Below are 15,996 nucleotides of genomic sequence, written 5' to 3' on the forward strand. Positions count from 1 at the left end.
GGGAAATGGGGAATGGGTATAAATTTCCTTGAAAATTGTGAGAAGTAAATAAGTTAATGGCTAAAGCTTTTGTTTTGGTCAAAATTGTATTTATTTTAAGTTTTGTTGTTCTGCCTAATTTTAGTTTTTTTCATTTCAAGAGATACAGTTTTCGAAGGAAGGGTGGTAATGTAAGTTTTTCATTTGTTAATTAATTTTGCTTTTTGAATATCACAAGGTGGTTCAGTTCAGTGGTTGTCTGGTTGAGGAAGTTTATCAAAGACTATATATTTGTGTTCCAAACTGGAGATTTGGTTAACTGCACACCTGAGATTTAAATTTTGCTTGTATGAATCCTAGTTCTCTCATAATTGTGTGCCACTTTCCAGTTTGGTTCATGACTCATTGTGCAATTGTGAGAGATGGTTACATTTGGTTTACAGGAATGAAACCTTTTTATTAATGAAAATTTTAAAAGTTGCTCATGTATAGTATTCAAAGATTTGCTGGCTAATTTTTTGGGTAGGAGAGACGTTACCGCTCACAAGAAGAGAATTGCAAACAAAATGAAAGGTGTCAATCATTGCATGGACTAGATAGAGAGAAATGTGTCAAAATTTGTATCTCTGAATCATGTTATGAGGAGCTTTATTCTTGGAATGAGGTATATGGATATATTTAAATTGTACATTGACAAGTGATTATATATGCATGGGCATTTTGTTTTCAATAATCACCACACTTAAAAAACCTAGACACCAGAAAAACATCAAAAATTTGTGAGATAATATTAGCCCTCTTTAATACAGATAGTTGTCTCAAAACATTCAATATCAAAGTGATTGCACACTGTCCAATTCATATTCTCATATTGAAAAGAAATGTATCTCACAGTTTTTTTATAAATTTTCAGTTAGAAGAAGGTGAAATCGATGTTCGCCTGACATCATTTAAAGGATGTGTTGTGAAGCAAATCAAAGAGAATGAAATGAGACAGAGAAGAAAGGAACAATTGTGAAACAAATTGTTTTGACAGTTTGTCTTCCCTTCGATATGAGATACAGTTGTAAGACATTTCGTCAATAATCTCAACTTTTCTCACTTGCATGTTTGAACAAGCAGTAAAAATCACAACATTCATAAGTTCAAGATAATAACTGTTACATTTTTGAACTGTTACAATCTTAGAAGCTCAACAATTGTAATATATTCATCTCTGTTATCATACTTACATATGGGATGTACAGTGGTGAACCTGTTTATGAAATTTATTAAAAAATAAACTTGAGAGCATGAATATCTTTCCTTTTTATCAACAATATTAAAGTTATTGTTTTACTGACAAAGGTTGCGTTGAACTAGGCTCAACTCTTCGTTTCTTACTTCTATCAGTTGTGGACTGTGGTCTTCTTCCAGTTGTGTCTCTCTGTGGTGCACTAGATGGATTCTGTGCGTAACGCGTAACAGTGGATACTCCATCAACAAACTTAGTTTTGAACAAAACATTGGCGTTGTTGAACATGCCATCCTTAAGGGAGACGACAATAAACTGTGAATGTTTAAAGTGGGTTTTCAACATTTGACCAATATTCTGTGTATGCGAAAGATCCAATGCAGCGTCAACCTCGTCCAAGATATAAAGAGGTGCAGGCTTAAACAGTAACATCGCCAGAATCAAAGACAAAGCAACCAACGATCTAGTGTTACAGAAGAAATAATAGTATAGAATAGTAGGTTTTACAATTATAGCCATCATAAGTACAGGCTTTGATCGTAACCATTGCTTTTCCATGTATTACAGAAGTTTCATTCCAGTGGCGTAACTAACTTCAATAAATACTAGGGTGGGGGAAGCAATATTCATGTATGTATGTCATAATCCGCAGAAAAAATAGATTTCAAAAGAACTTAATAGCTGCTGCAAAAATATGCGTATATGAATATTCCCCCCAATTATCAAGCTGGCCACGCCACCGTTTCTTTCTTACCTTTGCCCACCACTTAGTTCTCCTAAACTTTCTTTCCAGACTGACCCGAATGCGACCTTTACTTCCAAGCCATCGAGCACAGTTTGACCCTCAGGTGGAGCAAGCTTTGCAGACGTACCCGGGAGGAGTGTGGAGAATATAGAACCGAAGTCCTGAGAAGCAAATTTTCTCTTTTTATAAAAACGACTAAACTGGAAAATCAGATAAGAAAGGAACTTACCAAGTTTACTTTTTCAAAAGCTTTTTTCAATGCTTCGTTTTTCTTCTCGTCAAGTTCAGCAATAACTTGTTCAATCTTTGCTTTATCGTTCTCTACAATTCCTTTCTTCTTCATGAGGTCGTTGTACTAATACGGGCAACAAATTGAGTTTGGATGACCATTGAATTACGAATCAATGGATGAGACTGTTTCCAAACGCAAACGCACTACGCATGTGTATACATGATTCGCAGCAGATTTTGTGAGTATTTAGATTTAAACGTCAGATGGAAAAACTACTGCAATTCTATCATATCTTAGTGCGTAGCTGTAATCAGTGACCTAGCATGTCTGCAAATTGGTCGTGCTATGTAAATTAAAGATCATTCGTATAATTTACTTTCTATAGAAATCTATAGTTTCTGCAGTGATCCAGCACCGAAATATTTACATAGCCAACGATCAAACATGTGGGCCGTCAAAGACACAATTATCAAGATTAATGGTTAGCCACAAATTGTGCTAGTGAAGTAATTTTACCTTTTCTTCAGCCTTGCCCAGCATATTCATTGCTCTCATGTTGACGTTCTTGCTAAGTTTATCTTTAGTTTCCTGTAATTTCGCTAATCGTCTTGATACTTCTGACATATCATGAGCTGTAAAGTCGTACGCTGTATTTGGTTGACCAAAAAACTGTCGTTCTGAAACAATCCACTCGTGTTCGGCGATCATTCTCTTAACCTGGAAAATATGAAATCGTTTATTTCTTTTTCTACAGTAATCAGATTTTATGAAATGGTCTTTCAAAATAAAAACCTTATTTTCTGCATCTTTGCTATCTTGTTGAAACTTCACCATTTTATGCTCCATTTCCTTGACTTTGATCGCATTTTCATTATTTTCATTTTCCATTTCCTTCCTACTTGATATTTTTGTATTTATGTCCTGTTATAAAAGCCAATGTTGAATTAAGAAAAACTTTCAGCCACATTCAATAAAATTCACAATCGAAGATATAACATACAAAATGACAACTTGAACGAAAATTCCCAAAGAAATGATCGACAAACAAAAAACCAGACTAGCCAGATGTTTCTCAACACTTCTCAAGAAATAATTTCAAAAACCGTCACATGACATTATAAGAAATTAGTAGGATAGCTACTATGGCAAATGTACAGCCGTTATCATCTTTATCCATAAAAAAAGTAGAGTATCTGAGCAGAGACTGTGTACCTTATTACAAGCTTGTAACGTTTTCTTCTGTTCTTTCAGGCATTCTTCAGCCTCTTTACATGATTGCTAAACACCAAAAGTTGAAACTCAATATTTTACAAATTACAATGTATTTCACATTCATTTTCAACAAACCTTGGAATTTTCAGCAATCGTTAACAGCCCCTCAATTTTCTTTTCCAACGCGTTAATAACTTCATCAGCACTACCAACCTAATAAATTTATTACGAGAGTTATTTACTCTGCCCATATGAACAATACATGAAGTACTTCACATGTTTGTAACAGATGTGGATTGTCCACGTTAGTAGATTTAAACGCTACTCTCGGGTTCAAACCATTAACTTTACATGAATTACTGAGGCAATAGTTTCTTAAATACAAATGAAAGTGTTGATGATGAGCTTCACTTGAGCAAAAGGAAAATTCTTATCTTTATCAGATAAGAATGTCAACGTCAAACTATGATGGTCTGGCCATTATGAGGTAAAATACGTATGCATGAGAAATATAGGGACGGATCCACGATGTAGAAGGAAAGAAATATTCGATTTGAACCGTTATTTGCTTTAGGAAAAAGATGATTGATGTAACAAACCTGCTGTTCAATGCTTTGTAATTCAGTTTTAATTTCACCAATTTCCAGCTTTAGTTCCTCAACTTTCTTAAGTGAAACATATTAACCATTTGTCAACCATAAAATCTAACATACCATTTCGTACAGTTTATTTTTGGAGTGGTCCTAAACACCTTAACTCAGTTGTGACGTATCTTTTGTTAGGACATGAAACTCATTAGAGAAACGTAATTAAACTATGGGCTTATAAATTCACATGTAAGGTCAATAGCGTGGCCAGGCCAACTTTTTACGATCGCTGTGAAAAGATTTCGGTTGTTTACTGACGGTTAAAAGAAAAGATTTTAAGACATATAAACGATGTCAACGATTCAATATTTACATATGTACCAAGAGTATATCTGCAGACTGGCTACACTATTAAAAAGAGTTGACCTTTTTACCTGTTCTTTATCCTTCATTTCTTTAGTAGATTCTTCAGATTTTTTCTTTCTGTCATTCAAATCTCTTTCAGCAATCTTTAGCTCTTTTTCACGATGTGTTTTTGCCTCCTATTGATTGCAAACAAGACAACAAAATACAACTCTGAAAACGTAGCATGATCATCTTTATTAATTATACAAAAAAAAAGATGACTCAAAATACCTTCATCTTTTTTTCTATATCTTTGCTCTTTTCGGTCGCAGATTTGATGGTCTTTTTTGCGTTATTCTCTATTTCTATTTGCTCCTCTACAAATGAAAAGGCAAGTATAAAATAAAAACAAATATAAATTACGTAAAGTAACCATTGACTCAATTCGGCTACAATAACATAAACAGACAAGAAAAAACAAACCGACAATTTTCTGTAAAGAATCAATTTCTTCGAGTTGATGATGATGTGAGCTTTGCTTGAGTTTGGCTTCGATCAATTCAGCCTCCTTGATCTTTAAATCGTACTGTTGCTTCAATTGCTGGAATCTAACACAAAAAAGTTAAGAAGGCGACTGTCTCCGTTTTTCGATTTGAAGTTTGAAACAAATATCTTAAATTTGAGCGGGGTAACGTTCGTATTTCTTTTAGACTAGCATGTGTAGAACGATGAGACACGAGCAGTCAAACTCAAAACAGCATTGATTGTTTTGAAGAATCAATTCTACAATCAGGTCAATGATTGGATTTGCATTTAACAGTAACTGGACAGGGCTAGGGGTGGGAAGTTTTAAAACCAAGAGACGATGCAAAATTTCTTACTTTCCAGCTATATCTTTGCATCCTTCGAGATTTTTCATTATTTCATGCAGTTCCTCGGATTTGGTAGAGAACGCATGAACTGCCTCATTGAGCTCTTGAAGCTTCGCCAAAATTGAAGGGTTTTTTGAACGAGAACCTAATGGAAACACCAACACAAAAGGCAATAAAACACGTAAAGTAAACGTCCAAAAATGACCATAACAATTACTCCATTGAATTCAACGACTCATCTACGTATAATAATGCTGTTTGATCCTCAGTTTGCAAAGCAAAAAAAGCACAAAACAAATAGGGAAATTAAAATTTCTTTCAGTGTGACATAAATTTGCTCAGTCGACTGAACGCGGTTTTGCATATCATTTAATTCATCGTGAAACACACATGACGATCCCTATGCATACCATACAGATAACTAATTACATCCATCCACCATCTAATATACAGCCAAAAGTCAAAGATGTATATTCTTACCACCAGTTAAAGTACCCGCAGGATCAAAATTATCTCCATCCAAGGTGACACATCGAGTTCGCACATCCGAATTGAATGTTACCTAGATAAAAAATCAAACCCTGATTGTTCTAAAACAAAGCTGCTTTCAAATAGAATCGTCGTGCAAATAAAAAATTTTCGAAAAAAAATCCGTCCACAATAAGTTTTAAACTGGTAAACCATTTGCTAAAGATTATATTGTTCAATGAACATTGTCGATTTAAGCATTGAATCCGGTCTGAATGATCTTTGTACAAGCTTGCTGAAGACGACTTTCTTATCATTTTAAACTACGATGCTTGACAACGAACTTTAATTTGTTCATTTCAAAACGAGTAAAGACATCAATGAAGTTAAAAATATAAAAAACGAGTCGTGGAATCGCTTGGCGCGTGTCACAAGTTAAGTAAGTAAACATGTATGCAATAAGTTCCATGTCATGTTAATAAGCGAAAAAAAAAATACCATCTTCGCATTATCCTGAGTGTCACAAACAAAGCTAGCACCAAAAACGTATGACATTGCAGCTTCGACGTCTTTTTCGTAACCAACCAACGACAAAGCAAGATTCACATTTTTCTCACCCACCTACGTAAGAAAATTTAAGTGAAATCGACCTCAATCAAATGAAATCATTCAAATTTTTCATGGAAACCATGACTTTTAACATAATAGACTTCTCCGACATCTACAAGTTTCCTATAAAAGATGAGCATATCGCGCTTAAATTGACAAACTACCAATCACTTACACATCATAATTAGCTACAATTTTACTAGACGATGTTATATTATCAGTGTCAGCCAGAATTTCGTGTCAAGGGGGGGGGGGGCAGTTAAGATGGAAGTGGGGCCACGACTGTCGTTTAAGCAATGTAATGTAAATAAATTATAATTTTCGAGAGAGGCAATGAAATTCGCCAGGCGAGGGGGGGAGGGCAGCTGGCTACATCCCTGGCGAACATTATGCTTTTTTCACAGTTAACAAATCACGTACAGTAGCAACTATACTAACCAAAGACTTGGCCTTCTTTATAGTGTCTGAATTGATTTTCCTGCTAGCAATCTTGTTTAGTGGTATGATAGTGTATCGTCTCTTGAGTTGACCTTTTTGAAGCAATTTCTTTCCCGTATCTTGAGTATCCACAACAACATTATACAACTAAAATATAAACATGGAATATTACTCCAGCAAGTAATATGTGACTGGCAATATTCCTGGCTATTTTTCCTCTTACATAAAAAATCTTTGTGCAAATGACCTCAAATGTGAAACGCTGACCTATGGGATGTACATGTATCCCTTTTCTGCCTAGTCTTGTGAAGACATTGTCTCATATACTTGAACCGACAAATAGACACACATGTTTTCTTCTGAACGAACAGACAACGACATTAAACTGCAAAATAACTATCACCTTATTTCCAGCAGCGACTTCAAGAGCGGTGGCAGTTGAAACATTCTTCACTGTGATCAACTGCGCAATCAAACCTTTTACCTAAACATATATCCTGAAATTGATTATCCAATTTCTGATAATTCTCTCTATAATAAAACTCAAACATTTCTACGTATACATGTTTGTACAAGTAGATAGTCGAGGATAGCAGATTCCTGAAGAGTGTTAGTGCTGTTGTTGACTGACGTTTCGACAACCTTAGCCGGAAGTCATCTTCAAAGTGAAGTGTACATTGTATCATACATTTGTAGACATGTATAAAAATATACAGCGCTTTGTTCCTGAAGTACGTTGCTACAATTTATGAAATTTGGTGGCACACCTAATGTATGTTTGTAAATGTCGATGGTGCAGGTTGGTATAGTCCTGAGAAGGATTGTTTTTGTTGTTGTTGACTGACGTTTCGACAACCTTAGCGGTAGTCATCTTCAGAGTCAAAATGGACGATCGACATTTACAAACATGTAACGATACTTCCGGGTTCAAACCATTTACTTTACACGTAATGTATATTAGAAATTTTATATTTCAGACAGACACGCACAATAGGAAAATTAAGCCAAGATCTACATAAAATTACAAGTATATCTGTACCTTTTTACGGTCAAAATCTGGTTCAGGATCTGTATATTGAAACTGCAAATTCGGAAACCTGTGAGTTAAAGAAAAAATATGAAGTTTTAAACAAAAAATGACACATTTCAAATACAGTTTTATGGGTTTGAGAAAGCCAAATATGTCCTTGCCAACGTCTCATGTCACAACTCGTACCGGGCCTCAAGTAACTCGCTTTTCGTGCGCAACTCAGCGACTTCAGCTTCAAGTTCCCGTCTATATGGAAATAAGACAGGAAAAGCACCAATAGTATTTGTTTATACCCTCGAAGAATCTGCTCTCTTACACTGTAATACAAATATATGAAAGTAATTGAAGCAAGATATACGTCATACATTAATAGCAAAACAATATTAGATAAAAATGAAACAAAACCATACTTTTTCTGTACCAGGCTTTCCTCTAACCCATCTTCATAATTCAACTTTTCGATTTCAATCTGCAATACACGGGTAAAAAGTAAAGAGTATACTAGTACATGTTCAACAAAAGGATAGAAGGTTTTTTTTGCGTAAGCTACTCAAACATACCTCGAGTTTTTTGGCATTTTTTTGGATGCTCTCAAACAGAACTTTATCTTTGCTGTAATCTTTTTCAGTTTTCTTTAGTTCCCCTAGTTTCTTCTTCAATTCTTCTTGGGCATGTTTCACTCTGAAAAAAAATCACCGAGACATTTACCTAACGCCTGAACATACAATCATCCATTCTCGCTTCATCACAACAAGCATACTTCATTTCTGCTTGCTTCATTTCAGTTTCGGCATTACTGATGTCGTTTTTGCAACCTAAAAACGTAACCTCATAAAATCACTATTGTTAAGTCAATGTAAAGGAAAGTGAAAGTGAGTATACGTATGTAATACCGAGAAGTTGATCTGCTAAAGTTTTGTCTTCACCATCGTCATTGCTCGAAAGTCCAGCTGACACGGCATGAAAATGATCTTGAGCACTTTGCACACTTTTTGCATCTTTTCACTTCGCGTTTTTAGTTCCGCTAAAATGCCAGACATCTTTTGAAATTCTGCCTCTTTTTGTGTCAATTGATTTTGGTCCTAAAAAAAGAATGTTGTGTGATATGTTTAGTACGTACAGTATATCAAGGTGTAGCTATACACATACACTCGCCATAAAAATCTGACAGTCGTAAAATCACAGGTTTTACTTCAGATTGTCAAAAAAATATCCATAAAAAGACGTGTTGATAAATGCACATTTATAAAGTACTATACTCACATCAGTAAGACTTTTGACTAAGGATTTTTTCTTCTTGTTTTCTGCTTCAAGTTCACTTTTCGCATGTTTCACATCGGAATTAGCTTTAACATCAGCCTAAATAAAAATTGAAGAATCAAAACCAAAGGTCTAGTTGAGATCGCTTGTTTTAAGATTTATGCAACTTTAAATTTCGTTAAATTAATGACACAATTCTTAAAACTGTATTGCTAGTTATACGTACGACTATACGTATAATTTATCCTTCATAAACGTCAGGATGCCCTTACGATAAGTCAGCATAGCGTTAAGCCCATTAAGCCACCATCATGCTAGACTTTCAAGGTTAAGCTACCGTAGAGTTAAGCTGACCAGTGGCTTAAAGTTAACCATTTCGCTACGCGAAGGAAACGTTAAGCTACACGTTAAACTACAAAAACGTTAAGCCACAAAAGATTAGGCCACCACATAACTATTCTCTACTTTTACCAACATTATCTCAATATTCTCTACTTTTCCAACGTTTCCTCACTATTCTCAACTTAGCCTCAGTATTCTCTATGAGAGGCAGCACAATAGCCAGGTTACCGTACAGGTTAGAATCATATAACGCTAACAAATTAGGCAATCGTAACGTTAAGTCTGCACAATGTGTACCACAGCAACAAATCACGATAATGTCATGCTTTCCTGACATTAGATCACCACTGTATTAGGTATATATGTTTTTATGCATACGTTGGCATATTGTAAAAGAATACTACACCTTTGATAATTCATTTGCTTTTTCTTCAAGTTGTTTTATAGCTTCACTAGACTCCTGATAAATTACAACAAGCCATGAGATATATAATTAACAAGTCCAGATTATAGCAAGGGAACTAAGGTACCTTATCTCTTCTTTTTTCCAGTTCTACTATTTCTTTATTGAGGTTTTTTATATGTTTATCAATCTAAAGGTTAAAAATACTTTTGACTCAATAATTTAAATAAACAATCCTTGGATATCCAAATTCTAAGATGGCATTTCACATGAAGGTATTTATGAAGTTATTTAAGAAGGATGAAATCTTCTTGTGATACCTCAACAGACTTCTCTTTGAGACACTTAATTGTATTGGTCATTTTCTCATAATCAGAAACCGACGTTTTCTGCAGTTTCTATAAAATACAATGTTCTAACCAAACAACTTTTACAAGTTATAGTCAGTGTGCGAATTAACGGTGTGCAATGTGCAATTTGCACATCGTTTTAGATAAAATGAAAACAATTGCATATCACTTTTTCAAACGATGTGCAAAAATCAGCGGTTTTAACGAAAAACACTGTCGTAAATCATATAAATTTGTTCACGTTTGAAAATATTAATTTAGCAATTAGCGCTATATAATAATTAACGTAATATCGATTTGATTATGCCTCTAAAGAAACACTTTTGTCAAAAAAATTGCACATCGTTTTTTCTGAACTAATTCGCACACTGGTTATAGTTAATAGCATTTGTACTGTTAATATTTTTAATTTATGGTAGTTAGGTTACTTAGGTATAGAGAATAATATAGTATGATCACAAAATTTACCTCTGCTTGTACATACTGATAGACAATGTACAATCGGGAAAAATGTTCAACCTCTCTCAATGTTTTTTGATATTCCAAATAAGATGACCGCTCCTATATACAAAACCAAAAATATCAGAAACCAACAGAAAAGACAATATTGCATAAATGAGTAGAAAATATACCTGAAAAAGGAGCTAGTGGCAAAGTAAAAGACGATATACACAAAATTGATACGCATGAACATGTACAAAAATTAAATTACATAGTCAGGTATGTGTTGTGAAGAAAAAGAAGGGGTGAAAACTTTAATTATATGTGAAAGTTTTAATGTGATACATTTAGACCACACATTTTCTCAAGCAATACAAGGGATAATTTGTTTTTAATTATTTTCAAACATGTTTCAAATCATTGGTACCTCTTTTAATTTTCTTAGAGTTGGAGTAATTTCTTCATTCAAAATCTATGATATAAATAAGTTGTTTTACAACAAAGGTGGCTATTAGTTATAGGTTCAGAACAAACCCACTCTGAATAGAATTAGAAAGAGTTGTTGGTCAAAACAAATTCCTTACCGTCTCAATTTCTTTCAGTTTTGTTTCCTTCTTCACAATAGTTTTTTGAGCAGAGAGTTTTTTGCTTTCGTACATGCGAGTACCAGCTGCTTCCTCAATCATTGAGAGAATCTGATGGCCATAAATCAAATACATCAAGACAAGAAAATAGCTCAGTATGAAATACAATGTTACCTCAGGTGGTTTCATGTTCAACACTTTAGTGATTCTCCCCTAATTGAAAACAAATAAACCTTGTTTGCAAGCAATACAATGCCATCATACATATTCCATTCATTAACTTGTTATCACTTAAATAAAATTGAGCAACTGCAAGATGTTTTTACTTCAAACGTTTTGTTTTCCATACTTGCATTATAAGAAAATGTGGATTGTTCACATTAAGCTGCACAGAACGAAATAAGTCCTGGACTCTAGTATTGTTGGCATTACATCCATTGATGAGATACTTATTTCTGCCACCAATAACAACCTAGAAAAGATAAATTTCTATTAAACCATAGGAATAATACTAAATTTTGATGATAACAAATGCAAAGTGTTTGTGATAACTACTAATATCGACATTAGTCTTGTCATATGACACAACCACAGTTTAGAAACAGAGTAGTTCCACTTTTGTGTAGTGCCTTTTATGCATGTGATTAGCATAGCAGCAGCCAGTCAATTGCTTTTTGGCCAATAGGAGGGCAAAGATGGCTAGCTGCAGCCAGTAAGCTAATTAAATATACAGCACCAAGTTGTGCAGTGAGTGAGACTGCTGTATGTTTCTATACTGTGACAAAATACAACATTATAGGATATTCATTCATCAAAGTCATGATATTTTGCAAGTATGTATAAAACATAGCAAGCATGATTCCCTGCTACCAACACCAGTCTTCTATGACTGTAGTACCTGTCTTGATACAATTATTTCCTCAAAAGTTTCATATCCAACTGGACTTTGTTTTTTATCCAAGTTATCAAATGTTATTGTTACAGTAGCCTTGCTGATCCCTGCCTGACCACCTTTGTAGACCAATTCTTGGAGGTTGCTAACACGAACCTAAAAGTAGCAGAGAATAGGTTAAAAAGGTTTTCTTGTTGTCTTAATCCGCTGTTGTGAAAATTTATTTTAAAATAAGCACGAATTCAGTCTAAATTATTCTGGCTTGAAATCATAATAGCTTTTTTAACATACATCGTTGATCTTTTATTCAATAGTAAATATAGCATTTAACTTGGATTTAATACCTGTTGCAGATTTGAAATACCAAGCAAAAAGCAAATAGAATCAAGAACATTTGACTTGCCACTACCGTTTAAACCAGTGATGGCATTGAATTGTGGATCAAAGCCATTGACCTCGGTTCGCTGAGCGTAGGACTTGAAGCCGTCTATGATTATTTGCTTAATATACATCGCAATGACTTTCAGTGAGTAAATATTAAAATAAAACCAGATCTTCGAAAGTATTTTCTTTCTTGAGAAAACGACAGATGTAAATTTGGCGCGCCAATTTGTATGTTTCAAAGCATTACTTCATGTTACACGCAGCAACACAAAGAAAATTAAGAGAGTTTTCGGTGATCGATCCAGTTTCTACATTCACTTCCATGAAAAAGTTATACCAACAGTCAACAGGCTGTCAATTGTAGTATCTTCCCCTTTGCACTATAAAATACGCTAAATTCTCTTCTGCATGCTTTCTATCCAAAACACTCGAAAATTATGAAGTGTTTTAGTTAGAAAGCAAGCAATTCAAACAGTCATCTCATAAGTATTTTAATGTATTATTATAGAATACATCTTTATTATCAACATCATTGTCAACATCATTGCTGTCATCTTTATCAAGTCAATGAATAGTATTTGGACAGTATTAAATTAGTAAATTATGCAGTTGTCAGAACAGTGAGTGAAGGGATTGCTTTTCATGTAAATAATATGCAGTTGACAAACTAAATATAAATAAATTTAAATGATCAGTATTTTATTATACTTCTAGGATTATTTGCATTATTTGGACAATCTATACATATGACAGTTTTTTTTTGTTGAATTCCATTTTGTTCGAAAAATGAAGCAAAAAGATCCTAGCAACCACAGCCTGAAGACTCATCTTTTGATGGCTTTTCCTTCAAATTAGTTACTCCTGGTTTGGATCCACCAATTCTGGTTGGATCACTATCCAGAGTCTCTGCCATTTTCTCACAGATGATATCCACCAATCGTTCAAAAACTTCTTTGACATTAATGTTGTCCTTTGCACTAGTCTCAAAGAACTCCAAACTAAGTTGATCAGCAAGCTCCATCCCACGTTCCTTTGTAACAACTCTCTCATCCTTCATATCACATTTATTACCAACAAGAATAACTTGAGCATTGTCCCATGAGTATGTCTTAATTTGAGTTGACCTGTGAAAGTCAGATCAATAGTTTGTCAAAAGATGGTAACTAATGCCATGTGTCAAAATAACCACAAATTATGAATGCATTACAAGAAAAACATTTGCACATGAGCCGTTGGTGGCAATGTATGATATATCATGATTATTTTGAATGAATAATAAAACAAAAATATTCAAATCTAACTATATGAGTAGTACATCCAAACTGTTTTCAAACATACGTATATAACAATGATAAAAATGATACATAATATAAATCCTAGGATTTATATTATGTATAATCTCTGATGATGGCTTTGGAATGATACAAATGATGCAACATCTTTCGACATTATGGCATAACAATCGTATCTCATGAATAAATCAATTCTATTTGGTTTCGTATTCTATTCTATTTGGAGGCATTCTAACAAAAATTGTCATATTGTTTAAATATATCAACCCCAATCAACCCCAATTGAACTATAAACGAAGAGTGGGAGAAAACTCATTTACTTATATCTAAGCAATAACCACCACTAGATAATATAACCACCACTAGATTGACAACATACCATTTGAAATGTAATAGTATATAATCGCGAATACTTGGTATCGTATCTTCATATTAGTTTCAGGAGAGAAATTAAAATTAAATCTATGTGAATGTGATTCGCAAAAAGGACTACGGAAGGAGTGGTCACAGCTATAATGAATTTGCATATACTTTTTACAATTATAAAATTCAAAAGCGATTAGGTTTTTTGCGCCCAAAGGAAAATCTTTGGAATGGTAATTTCAGTGTTGTGTTGACAAAGAATGATAAAAAATCATGAATGGAATCAAATTTTCACAGATAATGTAAAAATACACGGTCGATAGTCACTTTAGCGTTAAAATATTTTCCGACTGAAGTTAAGATGCATGCTGACCAACGCAACAACAACGAGTTTAAAGATTTCGTGATCGGTTTATATAGCTATTTGAGAATTTAAGCAAAGCCAGGATAATGTATGAACTTACCAGTCTTGAACGTCTTGGAATGATTCTTCATTTGTAATATCATACAATAGAATAAAACCCATGGCCCCACGATAATACGCTGTAGTTATCGTTCGATACCTTTCTTGACCAGCTAGAAATTAGTAAGAAAAAAGAATTCAAACAATTCGTCTATATATTGCTTCCTTATATTATACGCCTTGCGAATTATATTAGCATACCTGTATCCCATATTTGAAGCTTTACACGTTTATCATTTCGAAATACTGTCTTGACTTTGAAGTCTATTCCAACTGTAGAGACGAAAGCTGAAGTGAAAGAGTCGTCAGCGTAGCGAAATAACAACGACGTCTTTCCAGTCGCCGAATTTCCAATAATAAGCAATTTAAACATATAGTCAAAGTTTTGATCGGCTGCATCTCTTTGCCAAGTTTTGTCATCAGCGGACGCCATTGCTGTGACAGTTCAACAAACAAGACAAATCCACGTATAATAGTACAAGTGTTTACTCTTTTGCATATGTTGTAAAAATTATATCAAATCAGCATTCATGAATTCCTAATTCAATGCCATCCACCAATCAGTAAGTAGAATAACTTGATTTGTTCCATTTCTTCGTTCGAAGGATTCTTTCTCTGCTTCACTCAATGCAAGCAGAACGACGAAATCTTGCTCGTTGATTTGAAGACAAACTGCCGGTATTTGTTTGCGCACTAGTCTTTCGAACAAATATTGTAACAGTTTATTATGCGATCAAGTAAAATACAAAATGTTGTTTTGTAGAATACTACGATTACGAATGTAGTGTTGTAGACTATCGATTTAAAAAATAATAGTATCTAAGTGATCTAAGTGACAATCGTAAATAATCACAACAGTAGTAGCCTGTTGCTGTTGTCACGGTTTCAAAACCCCCTCTTAGGTTTTGTTTCGTGATATAAAGTTAAATCAACATTCCAAAGAGCTTGTGCTTGATTAAAAATTGTAAAAAAAATGGTTGAAAAAAGATAACCTGTTTTTCATGTTTCACAAATTTTCTTCACAGATCTTGCCCACAATACATTTCTTGTTTACATCCGGCTTGGAAGATGATCACAAAAGGTGCGGTTATATTACAATTTAATTAAGATTAACCAAACTAAATTTGATTAATCAGAATAATGAAGACAAACTGGGATTCGTATTTGCATGTTATGCCGTATTAACTTTCTTTGAAATCAATGTTATTTGATGGATAATGACATGCATGTATGAATTTTTGCTTCCCAATCATAGAGATAGCTACGCCACTGATAAGAGGTATCGTTTACAAGTTCTACCTATGAAAATTGACCCAACCATCCTTAAGTAGGACCAGGAAAATATTTTCGTTGCATATTTTTTCAACTAAAAAGACAAGTTTGACTTCAGTGAGAACTAACATAAAAAGTACATAAAGTAAAGTACTTCAGTAATTTCCACCCAGAAAATTTGACCCTATACAAAGCTAAG

At 34.0% G+C, this 15,996-nt stretch overlaps 3 protein-coding genes across 3 annotated transcripts; 1 reads left to right on the top strand and 2 right to left on the bottom strand.

The window, feature by feature from the left end:
• Positions 1 to 6: 6 nt before the first annotated feature.
• LOC124435609 lies at positions 7 to 1,276 on the top strand. Its single transcript, XM_046985598.1, has 3 exons — positions 7 to 170; positions 506 to 643; positions 893 to 1,276. Exons 1-3 carry the CDS (start codon positions 57 to 59, stop codon positions 995 to 997), a joined length of 357 nt encoding a protein of 118 aa, XP_046841554.1. The 5' UTR covers positions 7 to 56; the 3' UTR covers positions 998 to 1,276.
• On the bottom strand, positions 1,120 to 12,795 carry LOC124435582 (structural maintenance of chromosomes protein 2-like). Its single transcript, XM_046985595.1, is given in 34 exon segments — positions 1,120 to 1,676; positions 1,968 to 2,119; positions 2,188 to 2,313; positions 2,707 to 2,907; positions 2,983 to 3,111; positions 3,403 to 3,468; positions 3,538 to 3,615; positions 4,002 to 4,067; positions 4,424 to 4,531; positions 4,626 to 4,711; positions 4,818 to 4,942; positions 5,216 to 5,351; positions 5,687 to 5,768; positions 6,173 to 6,295; positions 6,722 to 6,868; positions 7,125 to 7,205; positions 7,761 to 7,818; positions 7,938 to 7,997; positions 8,162 to 8,220; positions 8,312 to 8,432; positions 8,512 to 8,566; positions 8,645 to 8,755; positions 8,758 to 8,833; positions 9,015 to 9,110; positions 9,760 to 9,813; positions 9,884 to 9,946; positions 10,077 to 10,154; positions 10,575 to 10,667; positions 10,975 to 11,019; positions 11,132 to 11,242; positions 11,306 to 11,344; positions 11,481 to 11,603; positions 12,030 to 12,179; positions 12,368 to 12,795. Coding segments are annotated over 34 exon segments (3,636 nt in total). The 5' UTR covers positions 12,536 to 12,795; the 3' UTR covers positions 1,120 to 1,306.
• A 294-nt stretch (positions 12,796 to 13,089) lies between these two features.
• LOC124435595 (ras-related protein Rab-3-like) lies at positions 13,090 to 15,208 on the bottom strand. Its single transcript, XM_046985596.1, has 3 exons — positions 14,727 to 15,208; positions 14,527 to 14,638; positions 13,090 to 13,531 (listed from the first exon to the last, which is right to left on the bottom strand). Exons 1-3 carry the CDS (start codon positions 14,956 to 14,958, stop codon positions 13,210 to 13,212), a joined length of 666 nt encoding a protein of 221 aa, XP_046841552.1. The 5' UTR covers positions 14,959 to 15,208; the 3' UTR covers positions 13,090 to 13,209.
• Positions 15,209 to 15,996: the final 788 nt, after the last annotated feature.

The sequence above is a fragment of the Xenia sp. Carnegie-2017 genome, unplaced genomic scaffold (genome assembly GCF_021976095.1).
Source record: "Xenia sp. Carnegie-2017 unplaced genomic scaffold, XeniaSp_v1 HiC_scaffold_1, whole genome shotgun sequence".
Classification (NCBI taxonomy): domain Eukaryota; kingdom Metazoa; phylum Cnidaria; class Anthozoa; order Malacalcyonacea; family Xeniidae; genus Xenia; species Xenia sp. Carnegie-2017.

Coding starts and splice junctions, on each gene's coding strand:
- LOC124435595 (XM_046985596.1), bottom strand. CDS start 14,958: ATGGCGTCCGCTGATGACAAAACTTGGCAAAGAGATGCAGCCGATCAA. Junction 14,639..14,726: donor GCTTCAAATATGGGATACAG/GTATGCTAATAT, acceptor ACTAATTTCTAG/CTGGTCAAGAAAGGTATCGA. Junction 13,532..14,526: donor TTCCAAGACGTTCAAGACTG/GTAAGTTCATAC, acceptor TGACTTTCACAG/GTCAACTCAAATTAAGACAT.
- LOC124435609 (XM_046985598.1), top strand. CDS start 57: ATGGCTAAAGCTTTTGTTTTGGTCAAAATTGTATTTATTTTAAGTTTT. Junction 171..505: donor TTCGAAGGAAGGGTGGTAAT/GTAAGTTTTTCA, acceptor TTTTTTGGGTAG/GAGAGACGTTACCGCTCACA. Junction 644..892: donor AGCTTTATTCTTGGAATGAG/GTATATGGATAT, acceptor ATAAATTTTCAG/TTAGAAGAAGGTGAAATCGA.